Source organism: Danio aesculapii, chromosome 6, assembly GCF_903798145.1.
Source record: "Danio aesculapii chromosome 6, fDanAes4.1, whole genome shotgun sequence".
Lineage (NCBI taxonomy): Eukaryota > Metazoa > Chordata > Actinopteri > Cypriniformes > Danionidae > Danio > Danio aesculapii.
Genome location: NC_079440.1, coordinates 29,090,817 through 29,114,708, shown reverse-complemented (window position 1 = coordinate 29,114,708; position 23,892 = coordinate 29,090,817). Strand labels below are relative to the sequence as shown.

Genomic DNA, 23,892 nt, shown 5'->3' with positions numbered 1-23,892 from the left:
TCTGTTTCCACTGATCATTCTTGAGATGTTTCAGTAGCTTAATTGGAGTTCACATGTGGTAAATTCAGTTGATTGGACATAATTTGAAAAGGCATACACCTGTCTATATAAGGTCCCAGGGTTGACAGTGCATGTCAAAGCCCAAACCAAGCATGAAGACAACGGAATTGTCTGTAGACCTCCGAGACAGGATTGTCTCGAGGCACAGGGCTGGGGAAGGTTACAGAAAAATTTCTGCTGCTCTGAAAGTTTCCATGAGCACAGTTGCCACCATCATATGTATGGTAGAGTGACCAGACGGAAGCCACTCCCCTCCTGCAATTTGACAAAAGGCATCTGAAGGACTCTCAGACAAAAAAACAAAATTCTCTGGTCTGATGAGACTAAAATTGAACTCTGGAGTAAATGCCAGGCGTTATGTTTGAAGAAAACCAAGCACCGCTCATCACCAGGCTAATACCATCCCCACACTGAGGCATGGTGGTGGCAGCATCATGCTGTGGGAATGTTCTTCAGCAGCAGGAACTAGAAGACTAGTTAGGATAGAGGGAAAGATGAATGCAGCAATGTACAGAGACATCCTGAATGAAAATCTGCTTCAGAGTGCTCTTGACCTCAGACTGCGGTGACGATTCATCTTCCAGCAGGATAATAACCCAAAGCACACTGCCAAAAATATCAATGGAGAGACCTCACAACAACTCAGTGAACGTCCTTGAGTGGCCCAGCCAGAGCCCAGATCTAAATCCTACTGAACATCTCCGGAGAGATCTGAAAATGGCTGTACACCGTTGCTTCCCATCGAACCTGATAGAGCTTGAGAGGTACTGCACAGAGGAACGGGCAAAAATTCCCAAAGGCAGGTGTGACAAGCTTGTAGCATCATATTCAAAAAGATTTAAAGCTGTAATTGCTGCCAAATGTGCATCAACAAAGTATTAAGCAAAGGCTGTGAATACTTATGTACATGTGATTTTTCAGGTTTTTTATTTTTAATAAATTTGCAACAATTTCAAAAAAATCTTTGTTCACATTGTCATTACGGGGTATTGTGTGTAGAATTTTGAGGAAATAAATGAATTTAATCCCTTTTGGAGGCTGTAGCATAAAAAATGTGGAAAAAGTAAAGCGCTTTGAATACTTTCCGGACACACTGTATATTCAGTGTTTATGAAATTAAGGCCATGCTCAAAAAAGGGTTAATAAAATGGCCATTTGCTGAACAATGGCAAGAAAGTCAGGGTGTGAAATGTGGTTTCAATCCATGTATTTGGCTCTGCGATGTGACACGCACACAGTTGTGTGGAGATGCATACACTCTTACCTGAAACATTCTGCCTCAGAAAGACAGACATGTGGGGAGAAATGAATTTATGGGTATTTTAATGTAACCACAATAAGTAACAATCAGATTAAATTGCCTTTTCCACAACTTACAGTCATTAAAACTGACATTACAAAACAACCAAGAGATTTTAAAATGAGAGCGATCTGAATAGGAGAGCAGTGATGTGTGGGTTGTAGAGGCTAAAGAGAGAAAAACTGAACAAGCCGGAAGACAGCAGGAAAATGGCTACGTATGACAAGTCATGACTTTGTGATGTTGAAAGATTAGCTCGACTATGGTTTGGCTTGGTGCAAATGCGGCTGATTGGAAACCTCTCGCTGTTTAGCAACTACGTGATTTAAATAGCAACCAGATACGAGACATCCGTCCTTTTGTTTTAAGGTTATGACTAAGACGACTTTAGTGTGGCTGATCTTTTAAGCACAAGTTTTCAACTAAATGCCACAAATCTCTAGTAAACATATGCAAATGAATGGTATAATTTGATCAAGATTTTACTATTTACTTACGATATTAAACTTGCCATTTCAATTGATCGCACGCCAAACTTTTGTTACAAAACTTAAAGAAGGCAACTTTAACATTATTAAATCGATTTTCTTGTAAAACATGTCAACAAGCAACCAAATCAGTCTTATTCATAAGGGTTTGTGGCTACAGACAGGATTCATGCTGATGCCTGATTGTGTACGAAGAGGAACCTGCCGTGTTTTAAGAGGTAAAGCTTCCTTGCTGCACTCCATAGATAGGGACTGAGATGCCAGAGAATGAACGATTTAGTAGAAAGTTGTTTGACCGCAAACCACCAGCCTTTTGTTGACAATATTAAGGAGGAGGAGAAAAATCAGACTACATCCTGCCCCAAGTATAAATCAATTAAATGCTTTCCGTTTTCTGTTCTGAAAGTTGCACGTTAAATGTAGCTCTCTTACTGTGTAAAATAATGTTCAGATAAAAACTAATTATATATATATATATAAATATAAGTGTACATTTGGCTATATATGATTTCTTAAACATTATACTGGGGCTGTATGAAACTTGTTCACTAAATACATCAGAGGATGAAATGTCAAAAGCGATTTTGAGGTCGTGGTCACTGCGCATATTATGTCAACATTTTCAAGCACAACTGCTAGAGAAGTTGAATTCCAAATAAACATTACATCATCAATATTGCATGTACCACCCACATAACCTACAGACAAACATCGCTATTATCTTAAAGAAACCCATTTTTTTACTGAAATACAACTGAAGTCAGAATTATTCGCCCCCCTTTGAATTTTTTTTTTTAGTATGTCTGATAATACTTTTTCTTCTGGAGAAAGTCTTATTTGTTTTATTTTGGCTAGAATAAAAGCAGTTTTTAATTTTTTATGGACCATTTTAAGGTCAAAATTATTAGCCCCTTTAAGCTAATTTTTTTACCGAATGTCTACAGAACTAACCATCGTTATACAATAACTTGCCTAATTACCCTAACCTGCCTAGTTAACCTAATTAAGCCTTAAATGTCACTTTAAGCTGAATAGAAGTGTTTTGAAAAATATCTAGTCAAATATTATTTACTGTCATCATGATAAAGATAAAAGAAATCAGTTATTAAAAATTAGTTAGTAAGGGTGCTTTCACACCTAGACTTTTGTTTCAGAACCCGTCTCATTTGCACAGTTAGCGCAGTTCGTTTGGCATATGTGAAACCAGCAACCGTGCTCGGATCCGCGCTAAATCAATCGGTCCGAGATCGCCTGAATCAGGTGGTCTCGCTATTGAAATGAACTCTGGAGTGGATCGACTGTAGTGAGAAAGCAATACGATTCGAGCCTGGCTATATCACAGTGTATTATGGATATGTAATAGGCATATATGGCTATAAGAAGAGAGAATTATAGGGCGGGATGTCATTCCTACTGGTAAATGTGCGTTTCATGTTAAATACGAAAGTAAAAGCATGCTGAACTATTAACGAGAGCTGTTTATCCGTTAGGAACATTGACCAAACTGCAGTCTAGCCAAGGGCTATGCATGAGAGAGTCTTACCTATGATTTATATCTGGTGACGACGTCTGTGGGCGTCACTACGCAAAATTAAAGCGCAGCTTTCCGCTTATAATGTCTTATTGCTCATCGCCATAAATTAAAATAAGGACGCATGACAGCCAAACGAGACTCTGCAAAATAAACCATGAAACTCTGACTAATGTGAGGAGAGTTTACTTGCATGTGACTTGTTTTAGCTCTTTTGGTCCGTTTAGAAACTTTGCAGTGTGAAAGCGAACCACACCAAGAACAAAGAGCAACAATGTAACAATTTTAATCCCTGTTTTAGAACAACTGAATCGATTCACAGGTGTGAAAGCACCCTAACACTATGTTTAGAAATGTGTTGAAAAAATCTTCTCTCCGTTAAACAGAAATTGAGGAAAAAAAATAAACAGGGGGGCTAATAATTCTGACTTCAACTGTATGTAATAGTAAACACATTGAATCCACATCATTTTTGACTATGGGGCACCATTTTAGGTGTGCAGTACATTCAGTGTAGATTACATCAAAAGTCACTGAGCTACTGGTGCTGCCTGTTGCTATTTTTACTACAACACAGCTTGTAGAATAGAATGCCATATTGTGCTGCTTTCGTTTGATATTGGAGTTAAAAAGCAACCAGAGAACCAATGAAAAGTCTTCACTCTTCATTTCTGTTGATTTGCATTTGCTGCTGCATCAATCTTGACTGAAGAAGACTCCATTTTCTGACCTTCAGGTCTCTCTGCAAATTAGGTTAAACTGATCTCTGCTGTTGCTAAGCATGGATTTTACTTAATACAAAGGGGTTTCAATGGTGCAATATTCTGTTTAAGTGTAGACTAAGGGCCCGTTTACACTAATACATGTTAGTTTTAAAAACGGCATATTACAATGAAAAGGATCCACGTCTACACTGGCGTTTCAACTAGCATTTCAGAACAGCTCTCCATCCACTCTACAACGCTGAAAAACGCACATCACGTGACCACACACAGTGGCATGCACTGCAGCGATGAAATCTGTGCACATCAGGCTGCTCGCACTCAAAAAAAAAAAAAAAAAATTGTTTTATTTTACTATTTGTACTTATTTATGAGCTGAAACAACACAATTCTTGAGATTTCATTGGGAGTTGGGACAGCTTAATTTTTTATGTTTAATACACATAAATTTGTTAAAAGTGTTAAGTTCATTAAATCAATTTGTGTGGACAACATGAATGATTTATGTGGAACCCTGCATTTTTTACAGTGCATCAGGGATCTACCACTGGATCTAATCTCACTATATTTGTTAAACGTGATATTTAATTCATCTTGTTGTCTATATCTAACAACATATTGCCCGACTTTGGTCTTCTGAATCTATTACTTGTTCTCATGCAACGTGTTTTGGCTGAGCGCAAAGAGAAGATAATATATTAATTAATGTAACCAAGTACACTAATTCTGCACATTTGATTGATTGCCTTTATTTGCTATAAGGTATAAACTTATTTTACGTTATACTTTTTCTAATGGCCATTATTGTTTATTAAAAGGGATATTCAGCAAAAGAGAGGGTGTTTCGTATTTTTACTGAAAATAAAAGGAGTCATGTTATAGGCTCAGTTTTGTTATAAATATGCATACAGTGAAGATGATGCTCATATAAATGTGGCTACACGACGCCTCAACATAATTGGTGTCTGTTAAGCTGCTAATATCAAAATGAAAATAGGCAGTTCCTTATATCATGTTTTCATTTGATTGTTTAGACAGTGAAACAACATATCCAGGGTGATGTGAGTGAGCTTATAAAGTACACTGTTCCCTTTGAAGATTTACACAACGTGTCCTCAGGAGTTTGTTTTCCATATCAAACTTGCGAAGTCTGAAATTACAAGGAGAGAATGCAAGACTGAACTGTGTGTAGGCAATTAATATTGAGGAAAAAGGCCCAATCAGACAATCGAACGTCTGCAGCCAGATGTTTTTAGATGTCTCCGTTTTCCCACATCCACACTAACATGGAGCAGCAGCGTTTTAGCCTTCCCAGCGTTTTCAAAATGCTCCACTTTCGGCGCTCTAAAACTCTGGCGTAGAGTAGATGGAAGGCCTTGAACCATGCCCCTCCCCTCTCCCCTGAAGGCCTGCACTCCCACTGCATTTTGCCTTCCGAACCTGAGCACGATTACGTCATCGATGATGTAACTGTTCAGTTCAACAGCATGAGAAGCGCTCTCGCTCAGCAGCGCAGTAGAGATTGTTTTAGACATATTGTTTTAGTCGTTTGGAATGCAGTGACACACAGTCAAATATTTTGCCAAACAGATCCACAACTTTTGACGCTCTAAAATCATAGAAGTCCTTGTGCTGCACGTATTAGGAGATTTGCTGAAGGTGCAGCGCGGGGTTTACATCTTTAATAAACTAAGACAGTTTGATGATAGATGAAGAATGATAAATAAATCCATATGAAACAGTCCCTTAAAAGTGACGGAGACCTGACTTAAAACCGTCAGGTCCCTTAGACCTGTTTCGGGCTCAGGTATACTTTGCACTCACACTTCAAGCGTACCACGCCAAAGCCCAACTGAACCACGCTCTGGCACACCTCTTCCAACCGGGCCAGGGTCGGCCAACTGAACTTGGGCCTGATTTGGAGCACTCACACTTGACAAATGAACCAGGAAACGCACCTAGGCACAGTTCGGATATCAAAGTGTGAGTGCACCCTAAAGGTCCTGATAGAAGTTCTTTTAGATTTTTTTGGTTAAGAGCAACAAGAAGTTTAAAAAGGCTGTGCGATTGTATATGGCTTTAAAAAGCTGCTGTAGGTGAGGTTGTAAATGTGTCAGTAAGAGACTCTCAAATAGCCTTCTCCAGCCTGTCGCACACCAGGTGAGAAGAGCCACAACTTGCTTTTGTTTTCTATTTACCATGCAATAGATCAATAGATCAATAGATCATCGTGTGCAACCATCTTATATTACGCATTGTACAGTAGGCACCACCATTATTTTACTTGCACAAAGTGTAAGAAACATAATTTGCACAATTTTGATACCCACAGTCCCTTTTAATGCTTAATAAATATCAAAGAATTTGTAACCCCGCTATACCAAATTACAGCTAGTTTCCACATAGTGACAACACAAAACTATCATTTCAATTTTCATTATTATTTCTTGACTTTAAACATTTTACACTTATTGTAATTTGAAAATTAACACTACTTAAAAATGTCAAGCTATCTACTCATAATTCCTCTGAAAACTATTCAACGTGTGACAGGATCTGAAGTGTCAATACCATAGTAAGTAAAAATGACCTGATATCTCAACTGCAGAATAAGGTAACAACCAAAACAACACATTGGCCACAAACACCACCTACAGAAATGTAATCACTCTCACTAAATAAGAACACCACTAAAGCTGAATTCTTACAAAGCAGTCAGTCCTGATAACAAGATCTCTGAACGTGTTAACCTGAACATGATTTCACTGCCCAACTGCATACAAATAAGGTGCTACATTATTTAGGCATGACTGTGGGGCTGAGAACAATGTCCATATAAAGTGTGATGCAGTTTATCATTAACTATAATAATGGAGAAGCACACACGGCCTTGATGTCACTGTTGCTGTTTTTTTCCCGAGAACATCACTATCAAACAGAAAGTTTTTTGTAATGTGCCACATTATGCTCATTTACAATTTCTTAACTTTATTTTCAAGGGTCAGCTAGAATGCTATGGATTTCCTGAGCTGACCGATCACAATGATCCAAAATGGCAAATTGAAAGCATCTATCAAAAGGTTTGACATGAACATCCATAGAAAATCTTCATGGTCTAAAGTAATAAATGATAAAACAAAAAACAATATTTACATTACTGCAGCACCTCTTTCAAACTTTTGTTTAAGTGTCCTTAAAGCCTCAATTTCCAAAAAGACTTGGGGCTTTATTTTAACAATCTTGGCGCAAACTTTAAAGCGCATGGCGCAAAAGCATTAAGGGCATGTCCGAATCCACTTTTGCTTTTTTAAGGACAGAAAAATACGCTCTGAGCCGCGGCGCATGGTCTAACAGGGTTGTGCTTAATCTCTTAATCAGTTATGGGAGTGTTTTGAGCCTTACATGCATTAAACCAATCAGAGTCTCATCTCCCATTCCCTTTAAGAGTCAGTTGCATAAACGACATGGCGCATTTGCTTTTTACATGGCATACTTTCTAAGTGGAAAGACTGAAGGCTTCACTATCGAGAAAACATTTAAACAAACAATCTGTGCGAGGATAAAGAAGAGCCTCCTCTATTTGGCCTCGTTACTTTCTCTTTCTCTTTACTATTACACTTTATTTTACTCCTTTATTTTAGTGGATAAGGAAACGTTGTTGTACGCACTTCACTGAAGACATCCATTAGCCTACATATTTAGTTTTGTTTGTTAAGTGCAAAGATTTGTTTCAATACTGTTTCTAAATTCAGGTCTAATTTACAGCAAACAAATAAAAGTAACAATAATAACGAAGTGTGGTCAAAAACCAGTTATATCCAAACACACGTCCTATGTCCCATGGTGCAAACCCAGACAGGTGGACAAATATAAATTAGTTTTTATTAAAACAAATATAAATATGCATATAATGAATAAAACGAATAATATTAACATTATATAAATGCAAATTGTCATGAATGAAGTGAAAATAAAAAGGCATGGAGGCATGAAGAAGGCATTTCTATTTGGTTTTTATATTCATGTAGAAAATAATAATTTTTAGAATATTTTCATCCTTAATTATTTTCATATGTAAAGATATTTGTGTATTGCTGTATGTCCTGTGTGTATTAAGCAATGTGCACGTGTTTGAACCCACATATTTAACGGGCTCTGCGCTGGACTTTAGACCTGCTTTTGGATGGTCAATGGCACAGTCTATTTCAGTTATTCAAAATTGCTATGCGCCAACAGTGCACCTTAACACACCTCTATTTTAGACCAGCACACCCATAAGTCCTCAAAGTGGCGCAAATGGGTTTGCTATTTAAACAACGTGGCACAAAACGTGAAAATTAGGGTTGCGCTGGTATGAAAATAGCAACAGATTGCGCAAAACACTTCTTGCGCCGGGTGTATGATAGGGCCCTTGATGATTCTCTTAGAAAGGTAGAAATGTATAACATCTTACTACAAATACTATTTATTCCTAAAATGAAACTAATTTGGCTACATCTATTAAACTTTGAGAAATTTTTCAGGTTCAAAAGAACAGATGTCATGTGTCTGCCTGTTTTTCAATAAGGAATCGTCTTGGGAAATCACAAAGTAACTCATAGTTCATTAAACAGTAAAACATGGATATTAAATGATTACAAATAACAGTTTTGTGCAGGTGAAATGACCTGGAATCCAATGAGACTGAAAGCCCAATATATTTATTTGACAAAAGACACCATTAATTAAAAGACAAACAGGAACAAGGTTCAGCCGTTAGTTATTTCTACTTCTAAGCTGTGGTAGCTTTTCTTTATAAAAAGTAAAACTTTGAGAGAAGTGCTATGATCCTGTATATTAGATATAAACACTGATTTTTACGTTAGTAATCAAGACAGTAAACCACCTTTTTTTTAAAGTAACTTCAACAAACATGTACATCATTACACCAGTACATTAAGACAATTAACCGTTTTAACATAGTCAATGAATCTTTTTCAAAAGATTCATTCAAAAGCGCTGATTCATCTAGTAATGAAACAAGTCATCGAATCAACCATTCAAACATCTTTTAAATAATTCATAAAATAAATTAAATATTTTTTTCATAATAAAGAAATGGAAAAATAAGAAAGCATAACAGGTACGTTTTAAAAGATCAAATATAGAACAAAAGATAAATAAAGCTAAATTTTCATAAATTTCCCCAATTAAATATAGCAGAACGCTGTAGATAAATGCTAATGCCAATAAACCTCTGTGTGATCTGCGTTTACCTCATGACTCAAAATACGAGGCCCAGTAGATTGAACAGATTTTTGGGTGGTTATAACACCACCTGTGAGCGGATAGGTGTAGCACTAAACAGTGTGATGGGGTGTGTGTGCAGGGCAAATGAAGTGCAGGAAGAAGCCACGTGTGCAGGGCGTAGCTAACACTTGAAAAGCCCTGTGAAATAAACTAACAAATCTGTTCCAAGCGCTCGCATAGCTTGTGAAAAATAAGCTAACCACACAAAAAAAGAGAAGATCAAAAGAAATCAGGCAGGAAAAGAGGCATCACATGGGTGGGTTAAATATCACAACCGCTTTGTATATTTGACACCAATACAGACTTGTGACAAATCCTTAACAGTGTACACCAGAAATATCTGAAAACTGCTTAAACGAAAACAAAACATAACGAAACTTTAAAAAATGTTTTTTCAAACTTGATTTAAATCTCATTTCTATTACCTCATGCTTGAGATCTGCTATCTGATCCTTGAGGTCTCGGATGTACTGGCTGGAATCAGTGTTGTTGAGCTGACCTTGGACTTTTCCTTCCTCTTTCTAAATAGAAAAAGAACAAAGATAAAAAATATTAAAATCACCCAGAACAAGTAGCAATCATTTAAATAATAATGTTCTGCCAAAATAGAAAGAATATTTTCGTAACCGTCTGTTTTAGTATTGTAAATATATTGCATTGTAAACGGTTCAAGGGCTGCATCTCAATCAGCTCCTGAGATGAGCTGGATTCACTACACATTGGGACTCTGAGGGTGATATGAGAACGTCCTCATTGTACATCATCAAAACAACAGCAGAATTAATTTTTCTAAAGTAAATTATAGCTAAATAATTTGATTGTTTCATAAACCTGCAACATTTCAATGATTGATCAAATTATAAATGCTTGCTAGATTGATCTTGTCTAGCTATGTCTAGCTGTCTAGCTATGTTCATTTATGTTAAATATAAACGTATAACTCAGAGAGCATAGTGAGCATTGATGTGCCCTGATGTTTACAATTAATTGTGGGACTTTTCACCGTGCGAAACGTTTAAGTGCACTGGAAGAACTTTTGTGATTGAGACAGCACTTAAAATGGCTAACTCCCTGATCAGGGCCCTGACTATTGCAGAAGGAAGCTGATTGAGACGCACCCTGGAGGCCACAGTTTTGCACAGTTTAGCTTTAACCCTAATTAAACAACTAATTTGGTCAAACTAATTGAGTCCATCAGGCTTGTTTGAAACCTACAAGCATATGTTGAGCAGGGTTGGAACTAAATACTGCAGAGCTAGGGCCTTCCAGGAACTGGTTTGAACACTTCTTGTATAAACTATCAATTGATTAACTAAAAAGAGTTGACTTTCAAGTTTAATACATTGGATAACAATTCTCATTCTTGTGAAAATGACTACATTTTTTCATTGCCTAATGATAATATAGCCAGATCCTTACATGATCTATTATATTGTTTTTACAAACTTAAAGCACACGAAAACTACCACTATTCCAGTACGTGACTTTTTTTCTTTATAAATCTTCCAATACTAAAAAAATTCCATTATCCTAAAAGAAAAGGGCTGAATGCACGTGTAAATTAAATATGAGCAGGGTGACACATATACTTTCTGCCTTTTTTTCCTCTTTGTTTGTTTGGTAGCCCAACTGATATGGCATTGCATAGTGCAAAATATTTGTTGTAATTTGACCAATAATATTCAAGTACAGAATCAAATCTGAATTAAGAACAGCTTAATATTTGCCTTAAATTAGAAAAACTTTAAAGGGTACCTATTTTACCCCTTTTTCAAGATTTAAGAGAAGTCTTTTGTGTCTCCAAAATGTGTCTGTTCAGCTCAAAACACCCATCAGATTATTTATTATACCTTTCAGAACATTGACATTTTCTGCTTTGTAGCCGTTTTTGTGGACTGTGCCTCTAATACTAGTTCTCCCCGCCTACCGTTCCCACATGCCTGTCAGAGTGTACCTCAATCTCTGCGTCAGATAAACAGCACAGTGACAGACATGAAGGAAGCAAATCTCACCTAACGTTTGTGAGAAATACTACAGTAAGAACTTTCCCAATGATTATTTATTGTATTTGTAGTGGAGTTTATTCAAGCCTTCCGATAAATCACACACAATGCCATTACAAAGTTCATGCACACACATACACACACACACAGCGGACACACACACAGCACACGCGTTTAACAATGCACTGTTTTTGCATGGTAAATGTGACAGGATACACATTAATATCCACTGCTGTATGGATATCCGTTATGTTAATATACAAAATAAACCTGATTTAACATCCACAAACCGGGATTGAAGAGTCTTCTTTTATAATTGTACTGACATGCGGCTGTGTTGATAAAGCTGTAGTAAATCGCTGTAATTAATTAACACATACTTTTAAAACCTTTTTAAAACAGTGCATGTAAACTCATTTTTGATCACATTTGATGATGATCACAGAGTGCCGAACAGATCTTTTAATCCCAGTTGCTTTGCGCTCTTCCTGTCTTGTGGATATGATTATGTGCGTTACTACGGAACACGTTATTATGTAGCTGTCAATCAATTCTGTGGGCGGGGAAACACTCCTACGTCACGTTGTGGTGGGCCTCAAAATGGAAGGGATTTTAATTCGATTTTAACGTCAGGAAATTTTTTAAAAGACACTCAGGACTGTGGACACACTATATCTACACACGGTTCTGTCCAAACAGCTTACAAAAGATGATTTTCACCATAGGTGTCCCTAGAAACTTTAAAAACCCAAGGCCAACCTTTGTTATATAAACAACTAAAAAGATTCTGGTCGACGCTACAGAGCACTGCGCACCAGAACAGCCCGACACAGAAACAGTTTCTTCCCTCAGGCAATCCATCTCATGAACACTTGATGATAATAATTGCGAAATCAACATCACTACTTGCTATACACTTTTATACACATACACACTTATTTAACAACACACTTTACATGCCAATTTGCACATAACAGCTGCACATACAACGTTGTATATAGTAATAAACACATACATACACTTGTCAATCTGTATATTTGCACTCACTACTTCTATTTAAAAAAATATATATATTTATTATCTGTTTTTTGTCCTGTCTCTGTAATCCTGTTGCACTGTAGAGGCTCTGTCACGAAAACAAATTCCTCGTATGTGTGAACATACCTGGCAATAAAGCTCTTTCTGATTCTGATTCTGAAAAATGTCTCTCAGCTGGGATAGTAATTTTTTTGATAACCCTATCACTGCAAAAGTATTTCCAACTTCATATTACTTCTAAGCAAACCGTCATTATAACAGGACCTTAAATCTGAACAGACTTTAAGGCATTAAAAGTTGTGTTTTTTCCATTGCTGTGAAAGCCTTGAGGGAGCTGCGGTATTAAACAGACATGTGCACACACTACTGAACATAACATGTTTACCCTCCTCGTTTACACCTGTGAAAAAGGGAATCAATTCTCTCACACTACAAGCATGGTGCAAAAAAGCCGTTTTCCTCTGTATCACAACTGTTGCGCTAAGCCACACAGGATAGAAAGAGGAGTCAAAAAGGGGATGTCAAAACGGGGTGCGACAGAGGTACTAAGGTACGATCAACACATGCACCCTTAGCAGAGAAGGGTGTTTTCAATTCCTGTGGTTGGCGTTCGGCTGTGTATGCAGCACTCTGATACGCAGAGAATGTGGATGGTGAGGGATCTCAAGCTTTCTTCCAAGAATTTGTGTTTTTCTTGAGGTTTCTCCCCCCTCCCCCTTATTGTGTTGTGATAAAGGAAAGGCAGTTAGCTGACTTCCTTACGCTCAGCTGCATAAAATCAGCAGGTGGCAGGCTGCAGCTCAGGACAGCAAGCGTCTGAGTAATGGCTTCCTCACTTCAGCAGTCCAGTGCTGCGGAGACCCCCGCAAGCAAAAAACATGTTCATGCCAATTAATTGTCCTTTTCAATGTATTCTAGTGGTGTCACCGTCTCATGAAGATTGTAGCTGCTCAGATAAAATCAGAAACTTAATTTTAAAAAGTATACAGAAAAAAAGAAACATGTATGATGTCATTAATTCTTGAAACGCACCAATTTTAAAATTCTGGTTATTATAATAATAATTAAATAATAATTATAATTGTATTAATCACATTTATTGTGCTGTTACTTTTACATTTCTAATGCGTATATTTTTATTATGAAATTCAGACAATAAGGTTGTTTTGAACCCATTTAATGTGGCAGGACAGACAGACCATGTGAATGTAATGTAATGTGTATTTATATAGCGCATTTATTGTGAATGGCCATACACCCAAAGCACTCCACAATCATGAGTGGGGGGGGTTTCCCCACACCACCACCAGTGTGCAGCATTCACTTGGATGATGTGACTGCAGCCACAGGACAACACCGCCGGTGCGCCCACCATACACCAGCTACAGGTGGAATAGACAGACAGTGATACAGCCAATTTGGTGGATGGGGATGATTGGGAGGCAATGATGGGTAAGGGTCGATGAAGGGACTTTGGCCAGGATACACCCCTACTCTTTACGAAAAGTGCTATGGGGTTTTAAATGACCACATAGAGTCCAGACCTTGGTTTAACGTCTCATGCGAAAGATGATGATTGTATAATCTCTTCTTTACAAATACTTTAAAAAATAAACAAGAAAATCAGAAGACAATTTGAAAGAATAGTACAATTTACTGAAATGCATCATGTCTCGTGTAATCAATCGAAATCAGTTTTTCAGCCACAGAAAGATAGCAATTAAACTCGTATGTGATTTCTTTTAAGAAAGAAGCTATTTGCTAAATTCATTCATTCATTTTCTTTTCATCTTAGCCCCCTTATTAATCAAATGAACCACTAACTTATCCAGCATAAGTTTTACGCAGCGGATGCCCTTCCAACTGCAACCCATCACTGGGAAATATTTGCTAAATGTCTGCAGATATTTTATTTAAACTATTAGTGATGTTTTCATTATTTAATGTCTGTTTCATTAAACTGCTTTTGCAGCCACAAAGCAAGGCACTGATTTGCTGAAGTGGCAAAATGTCTTGTGGTACCATAATATCAACATCAGGTGTCATGTGGTACCATAATATCAACATCAGGATCTCCAGTTTCTATACATTGTATTGAGTGGTGGTGATACAGTGTGAACCTGCTTTTTCAAGTTAAACCAAAAATGTTTGATTGGGCTCATGTCGTGTAAATTCGGAGGCCAGGGCATTAACATAAATTCGTTTCCTTGAGTGTGATTGGGTTCCATTCTTCATGATTCTGGCAGCCTGGGTTGGTGTACTGTCTTGTTGCCATTTATGGGTCTACTTTCTCCACAACTGGCATCTGGCATGTGTCAAGGATTGTGTTGTTGAGATATAGGCTTAATGTGGCCTATGCGTTAAATGGAAGTCTATATTAAAACTGCAAGCTATTGCACATTGGCCTGGTCACCACTGTTGTAACTGCTGGTGATATGTCAGACTGTGTGGCCTTGCAGTTGCTGTGAACAATGCTCAATTATCTACACTTCCCTTTGGCATGAGGAATGAGTTGTGGACAACACACTGCTGAACATCAGTTTATCATTTGGCCATCTCTTCAACACTTTTGAAACATACTATCTAGGGCAGCCTATGAACAACACCGAAGATGTGCCATTTCCGAGATTTTTGATGAGTCTTTTCATCAAATTCTGGGAAAAGCTGCCCGCTTATCATTCTAACACTGACTGAAAGCCTGCCCTCACAGCATTTTACACTGAGACAGTGTCCACAATGCACATTACAAACACACAGGGATGCGCAGCAGCACACAAACATCTTTAAATATGAAAAAATAAAGGATTGAATTATAAAAGATTAATTTTGTCTATCTACATATAACAACTGCTACCTCTTCATACATCTTCACTTCCGGGGCCTTTGATTTTAATTCAACATGTTCTGTAGTCGGTCTGCTTGTGTGCTTTAACATTGCACACAAGAATATCCTTTTCTTAGTGAGGAGTGGGAGATTTTAGACCATGCACTGACTGTTTTTCCATCTTTAAAATAGTAAAAATTAATTCTGACAAGACAAGCAAGTGTACCTTGCACCATGCCCATTAAACTGTGTGATTAGATCATTAAAATAAATCCCCAAATAAGTGCAAAATGCAAAAAGAAATACAGAAAATAAGTACAAATATGCAAAATGACGTATACAATACTGGAGGACATGTACGAGAGCACATTGACTGTTCAGTCCAAAGACTAAATGCAACCCATCTTCACAATCAACAGGTAAACAGCATAACCGTCTCAAACAAAAAGCAGAACAGAACTGAGCCACAATGACTTGATCAAATGGTGATGCTGATGAACTTGAACTGTTGTCCTGATTCTGGGGAAGATACAACTTCGTTAAATTGAGCAATTCTTATCTGGTGGAACTAACCCTATTGTGACATTATGCTTTTTTTTTTTTTTTTTTTAAATATCTGATGTGCTGTGTAGTGTGCATACACACATACAGTTGAAGTCAGAATTATTAGCCCCCCTTTGAAGTTTTTTTTCTTTTTTAAATGATGTTTAACAGAGCAAAGACATTTTCACAGTATGTCTGATAATATTTTTTCCGCTGGAGAAAGTCTTATTTGTTTTATTTTGGCTAGAATAAAAGCAGTTATTATTTTTTAAAAAACATGTTAAGGTCAAAATTATTAGCCCCTTTAAGCTCATTTTTTTTCGATAGTCTACAGAACAAACCATCATTATACAATAACTTGCCTAATTACCCTAACCTGCCTAGTTAACCTAATTAAGCCTTTAAATTACACTTTAAGCTGTATAGAAGTGTTTTGAAAAATATCTAGTCAAATATTATTTACTGTTATCATTGCAAAGATAAAATAAATCAGTTATTAGAAATGAGTTATTAAAACTATTATGTTTAGAAATGTGTTGAAAAAATCTCTATTAAACAGAAATTGGGGGAAAAAAACGGGGGATAATAATTCAGGGGGGCTAATAATTCTGACTTCAACTGTACATACACACATCAGTTGTTATAAACTATTAAAATATGTAACTTTTTTATTATGACTTTTTTCTTAGCTGAAAATTAATCATCACAGTAACAGTTACTGTGTATTTGTTGACAGACTGAAACGTGCTGGTTTGACACAGTCTGGAATATTTGGCATAGGTAAAACGTATAGGACGTGTTTGTTGTTCTATATCAGGTTGGCATGGCAGCAAACACAGACACCAAAGTGTTTCGGGTATTTGTGATTTGAAACACTCCTACTAAATGTCACCGTTCCTCTCTGCAGCTACATATTACTATGCTACTGAGATTTCTCTTATAGCCCTTTCTTCGTTCTCGCTTATGCATGCATCTTCCAAACACATGCAGGGCTAAACGTCTCTGTCACAATCGATCATGCGAATCCAGAGCGGTAAAGCATAAAGCAAAATGTGAGCTTTGATTATAGCTCAGTTTGTTTCTCTGCGTGATAGGAAGTGGTTTCTCATCTGGTAAAGAAGATAGCTAAGCTGCGGTCCCATGGGCCATGCAAGCAGCCATTTCAACCCTGAGCTAAGCAAGGTGTTAAAACAAAAAAAAAAACTCCACTCCTTCACACTTTTAAGTTAGACAATCGTAATGCTGAAAAGGAGCAGTGCAGATGCTCTACATTTTGGTTGTGCTAGCTTCATTCAGTGAAAAGCACTATTAACAGACTTGGGTCTGACATGTTGTGTGGGTGTTTACAAAGGTGTATGCATCGCTTGTATGCTGGGGACCTGATTAGGAGTGTTGGTGTTGGTGTCAGACAGAGCTATAGGTTCGCTTTAAAGTGGATCTTTCCAATGAATGAAATAAAAACCACACTAACACCAGGTGAGTCAGACAGTCAGTGTTAAGAGAAAAAAAATCTGGGGTGACATCATGGTGTTCTATTTTCCAGCAATGGAACATGACAAACTTAGAGTGGGTGAAAGGTGAGTGAATGAATGATGCAGTAACAATAATGAATAACCATTTCAAATTTTAAAGGCTTCATAATTCATTCGAATTAGGGTGTGAGTAATTAGACTTTAAATTGTGCATCGATTTGCGTGAACAGCAATTGGTGTGAATTTGCAAGAATGCCGTTTATTTAATTCCCAAACCGTATTCAAATACAACTGACAACATAAAAAAGACAGAAATTACTCTCTGCAACCTGCGGACTTCATCTGATGTGAAGATGTTGTTGAGCTGCTATGCATGTTTAGGTTTGATGTATGTGGGTCAAAGAGCAGACATCTCATTTTGGTGTTTGCGTAGATATAGAAAACATTCAATATATTCAAGTAAAACGAGTACAGTTTAAAAAGTCATTTGTTGATACTAATATGACCGAAATCATTTTCAAAATTACAACATGGTCATTCAGTGTAATGATCACCACTTTGATTGATTGATTTTTAATGTTAAATTTATGACTATTGAATAGACGTTCTTATTTAAAAAGCAAATGCCATACTTATTCTGGCATGCACTTAAAATACTGTTACTATAATATCTTTGTGGTTTGATGCATATTGGAAAAGTAAATATATGAAATATTTCAAACGTTTTTAATATACAAACTCTTTTTACATTGACATTTTTGTGCGTGTCTCCTGTAATCAGCTTTTCTTTTTTTTTTTTTGATTTTTTGAGACAAACACAACATATTCTGATTTAAAACAGAACATTTAATTGTTTTCTATTACATGTTACCTCTGTATACTGTGCAATAAAAGGCATTTATGCTGTCAGCCTAAATTAAGATGAATTTCAATTATGAAAAAAGCTTTCACTCTGTGATATTCATAACCGATAGATAAACGATGGGTAGCTTCTTTCTCTCATTCGCTGTACAGTGCCAGCAGCCTAAATATGATTTAAAGTATGGTGAGCCAGATCTGTTGCCCACAGCCCTCAGGGTAAAAACCATGTAGGTAGCCAAAACCACAGAACCACAGCTAAGAGCTGCATTTGCCTGAGAGAAGCATGCTTGTCTAATTTGATATGTAGCGAACTGAAGCAATTTCTGCAATCCCACACATTTAGCAAAATACAAAACCTTCATGTAAAATCTAGGAAAGGAAACAACAAAAGGAGAAATGACGCAGACTGTCCAACATCAAACATCGTCGACAAGTAAAAGTAAGTGATGAAAAGAAAAGCTTGCAACAGAAATGAGCAAACTCGCACAAAGGTGAGATTTAGTTTCACATACAAAAAAAAAAGCCCAGCTTATATCGGATTCAGAAAGGAAAACCAAACACCCCACACTGATATAAAAGGGTGCTGATGACATACTGAGCTAATCTTTAAAATAATTTGCCTTCCTGCATGGGAAACAGTAAACTTTCAAACAGCAGCGTTTCCTCTGAAATTAGGCTCATTTCACTAATCATTTTTATCCAGAAGATCTTACTAATATAATCTTTCCCCCAAATCAAAACACGCCAGCTTTTCAATCACGGTAGACGTGGTCCTGTTTACTGTAATGCATAGGCTGCAGTACTTACAGTAAGTCTGAAATGATTTACTTGAAACATTTACACATCATACTACACATTTCAGATTTTTGACATATATTACAAAGCAATGTAATCATTTCACAGGTGTTCTATGCACCTACAGGATGTCTACAGATATAAACAAGTTAGAGTTCACCTTAAGTTAAATACCACCTTATATTATTTATAATACCAATCATGAATAAGAAAAGCACACTGTGTTTGTAAAATTTTCCCTAAACTATTTTGAAAAAGTGCTTTCACGTGTACGATCACACCCGTGTGATTAGAAAGTTCAGAACGCATTGTCATCAAACGCTAAAAATTTATTCTGATGACTCGAGATGCATGGTGCTTATCATAAATGAAAATTTATCAGTTATCTAACAAATAGCATTAATTTTAGGTTTCAGATATTCAGATACAAATAACTACTAGCTAAACAAAACATTTAAGATTTGAAAAATGCATGCTGATGTCTATGGAAATGGTAATAATTTTGAAATGTAACTGGAACACAACGTTTATGATACTAGAACATTTACTTTTTTCCTCTCCCAGTTAAACATCCACTTACTTTCATGTATTTTGGAAGTAAAAAAGTTTTAAAAGACTAAACTTGGCAGTGCCCATCACCCATCATAGATCAAATAATAGGATCATTATTAAGCTGTTTAAAAGGTGAAGTGCATGTTCATCTTACAACACATATCTGAGAATTTTAATAGCAGATATTTCACAAAATAATAAGAACGTGTCAATATTTGCAGAAAAAGGGAAAACTAACAAAACATGATATATAACAAAAAATCTCTCTCTATATATATGTATATATATATATATATATATATATATATATATATATATATATATATATATATATATATATATATATATGTATGTGTGAATGTGTGTGTGTATATATATATATATATATATATATATATATATATATATATATATATATATATATATATATATATATATATATATACACACACACATATATATATATATATATATACACACACACACACACAGTTGAAACCAGAAGTTTACATACACTGTATAAAAAGGCACATAACCATTTAAAAAAAGTCAGATGTTAATGTGACTAAACGTTTTCTCTTTTAAGTAGGTTAAGATTATCAAATTTGTTTTTGTTATGCTTAAATGGCAGAATAATGAGAGATATTTATTGAGAAATTGTTATAACTTGAAAGTCTTGAAAGTCTAAAGTTTACATACAATAAGATTATTATGCCTCTGAAAAAGCTTAGATGATGGTGTCAAGGTTTTGGAAGTTTCTGATTGGCTAATTAACAACATTTGAGTTCATTGGAGTGACAACTGTAGAATGGTATTTAAGGAAAACCTCAAACACACTGCTTCCTTGTGTGACAACATGGGAAAATCAACAAGCCAGAATCAACAAAATAAGCCGGATTACAATTTGCTAAATTACACTGGGAAAAGAATAATTTTTGGAGACATGTTCTGTGGTCTGATGGAACTAAGATTGAACTGTTCGGCCATAATGAACAGTGTTACATTTGGAGGACAAAGAGGAACGCTTACAAGCTTAGGAACACTATCCCAACTTTGAAGTATGGGGGCGGCAGTATCATGTAGCTGGGCTGTTTTGCTGCAGGAGGGACTGGTCCACTTCACAGCATAGATGGCATCATGAAGAAAGAACATTATGTAGAAATACTCAAGCAACGTCTCAAGACATCAGCCAAGAAATTAAAACTTGGCCACAACTGGGTCTTCCAAACAGACCATGACGCTAAGCATACTGCCAAATTAGTTACATGGTTTCGGCTACATTTATTATTCCATGGCGGGGCGCCACGCCAAAATTCATCCTGCCACGGCTAAATCGCGGCTACATTACAGCTTCTCATTCAAAACATTACATTTTTTTTAAAAGCGGGTGATAATCGCACCAAAACGTATTAAAGGGTGAGTGAATTATAACCGCGTGAACTTTTCTGTAACCGACCGTAGTAGTGCTGTCCGTAATTTGTTTAACCCTTTAAGGTTACGTGCTGACTGGCAGGTGCGTGATGCGTGAGGCCAGCAAACACGACGTATGTGTGTGTGTGTGTCTCTCTAGGCAACGGATGATCACGCCGCCCTCAACCCGATAGTGAAAACGAAAGGGACCCGTTTGTAAAGTGAGGACCGGAGGGTCCTCACTTTACAAACGGGTCCCGCCGCGCCGTCTCTATTCTGGATGCGCCGGCCCTGTGTGTGTGTGTGTGTGTGTGTGTGTGTGTGTGTGTGTGAAGAGCAGACTGTGACGGGCTAGGAGATCTCCTTGCCAGTTCTTTGACTTTTTGCTCAACAAAATAGTTAGTCGTCAGTATTTTCTAGTCCATCGTCTGTATTTACATTCACCCACTGGCAGCCAAAATCCACTATGAAGCGTGTGTGCACTGTGACTACTTTTATATTGTTGATTAGCAGCTGGCCATTTCACTCTGTCTCGCGCTGAAGCCTGTCAGTGACGTCGACCAATCGCAGCAGGCTGTTATTGGTCCAATCAGCGCAGATTAGCTTCGCGCTGAGGAGGGGTTTGGGAACAAATGAATCACTGAACGATTCATATGGGAGTCGCTGAGATAATTAGGTAAAAATAAATGCAGATTATAAGACCATGAAAGTGTTTTTTGACCTTGCATGCATATTAGACTGTTGTTGGAGACCCTTACAACCTAAATATGACCCTATTTCATCTATAATATGGGCTCTTTAAGTACAACAGAGTGAATGTTTTGGAGTGGCCATCACAAAGCCCTATAGAAAATTTGTGGGCAGAGTTGAAAAAGCTTGTGCGAGCAAGACAGCCTACAAATCTGACTCAGTTACACCAATTCTGTCAGAAGGAATAGGCCAAAATTCCTGCAAACTATTGTGAGAAGCTTGTGGAAGGATACCCAAAACATTTGACCAAAGTTACACAGTTTAAAAGCAAAGCTAAAAAAAATACCAAGGAAATGTATGACTTTTGACTGTCTAGAAATTAATTTAAAAATTCTCAATAAAAAATTCTCTCATTATTCTGGCATTTAGCAAATGTAAATCATTTAGGTAATCCTAACGGACCTAAAATAGTAAACGTTTAGTATGATTTAACATCAGACATTTAAAAAAAAAAAATGGTAATGTTCCTTTTTTTAGAGTGTATGTAAACTTCTGGTTTGTTTACATAATGTATACGTATATATACATATTATATATTATATCATACAAATATAATAAATAATTGGGGTTGCTATGTCACATGATAAGCTTTGACAAGTTGCCATGGGAATTTTAAAAGCAATGCCTTCTAAATAAGAATGTTTAGTGGTTGGAGGGGGGGGTGATTAGAACTTAAAACGTTAAGAAGACAAATCTTAAACATCTGTTCTGTTGATGCCACAAATGCTATTTTTCTTTACTAGGATTGTAACAAAAATTTGGGGGCATTTGGATAGTCACTACGTTAAACTTACCGTCAGACTGAAAACAGACAAAGAATTCCTGAGTTAAACCCCAATTTAAAAAATTGAGTTTGATTATTTCACAATAGAACCAAACATAACGGGTATTCAAGGAGCTAAGCAACACACAAGTTATATTATGAAAAGGTACTGAACAGCTGTGCTATAGAGAGACTGATGTGTTGCGCTAGTCAGTGTGAATTCTGTGCTATTTGTTTTTTTTTTACCTGAATCTCAAGCTCAGAGATTTGCTGCTGAAGCTCAGCCATGGCAGCAATATTGTCAGCTTCTCTCAATCTCACTGCCATTACCTCTTCTTTATTCTGTAAATAGAGAGAGAGAAATGAAACAGCTTTTATTGAATGGGTTATTTCTGTTTAGCCGAGAGCAGAAAAACATGCTCTCTTAAACTGAAGTGATTAAAAAGGAACTACTTAACTCTATTTAAAGCTAAGTCATGAATGAGGAAATGTAACCAAATCATACAAAGATTTCATAATTAAAGGCATATTTTGCTTTTTTGTAACAGATTACCAAGTGCATAAAGGTCATACTGCTAGATGTAAGATACTAGAGTAAATAAATACTTTTAAGATAATCCTAATGCAATAGAATCTATTTAAATCAAGTCTGTTCGGGTCGGGCTGTGGAACTGACCTTGACTTGTTGATGTCATGCAAATGATCCTCACCTTGCACTCTATTTCAGCCTGTTTCCGCTTTGTCTCCTGCAGCTCTGAATGCAACATCTTGTTCTGGTTGCTCAAAACCTGCAATCGATCCTGTTGATTCCGTGCCTCGAGTTCTGCTCGTCGAAGTTGATTACTATGTATCTGATTCTGTTAACAGGTCAAATAAATGAGTTCAACATTTTTCCCAAAACTGAAAAATGAACTACAATCTGAAGTGATAAAGCAGTGGCCAAACATATAAGGTCCATCATTTAAGAGCACCAATTAATAAACCTTGTCTCCCTCTGCTGGCCAATCATTTTTTTCAATTCCACTTTAATTTCAGTGGACAACAGAACACATTTCAAAACATTTACTTTCATTATAATAAATTTTGTAACAAGCCAGTCAGTTATTTTGCCAATATCAACCCTTTAACTACCACTGCCCGAGGGATGGGAAGTCTTTCAGTACACAGATACATATACAGTGCTCAGCATAATAGAGTACACTCCATTTTAAACATGAATGTTTTTATCCATTTCTCAGAGAATATAGGCAATGTAGTTTGGTGCATTTAAACAAAACAGATTTAATAAACAGATATATTTATTAAAATAATATTTTAGTCACCAAACATATTTAGAAATTGAAAGACAATACAAATTCATTCAAAAAAAAATATTGCAAAGAAAATACAACCTACAAAATTTCAACTAAATTCTTCACATTTTTTTTTTGCTTCTCCTGATTTTTCCTCTTTTTGTATTTTGTATTTTTCTATAACATATAGATTTGGGTG

At 36.5% G+C, this 23,892-nt stretch overlaps 1 protein-coding gene across 5 annotated transcripts in view; it reads right to left on the bottom strand.

Moving 5' to 3' along the window:
• evi5b (ecotropic viral integration site 5b) overlaps positions 1 to 23,892 on the bottom strand; it is an 82,066-nt gene that overhangs the window by 2,801 nt on the left and 55,373 nt on the right. For all 5 annotated transcript variants that reach the window (XM_056459895.1, XM_056459898.1, XM_056459896.1 and 2 more), the window contains 3 exons: positions 23,112 to 23,258; positions 22,648 to 22,743; positions 9,816 to 9,911 (listed from right to left, as the gene is read on the bottom strand). In XM_056459895.1, coding sequence (XP_056315870.1) covers positions 9,816 to 9,911; positions 22,648 to 22,743; positions 23,112 to 23,258 — 339 coding nt within the window. The remainder of the gene's footprint in view (positions 1 to 9,815; positions 9,912 to 22,647; positions 22,744 to 23,111; positions 23,259 to 23,892) is intronic.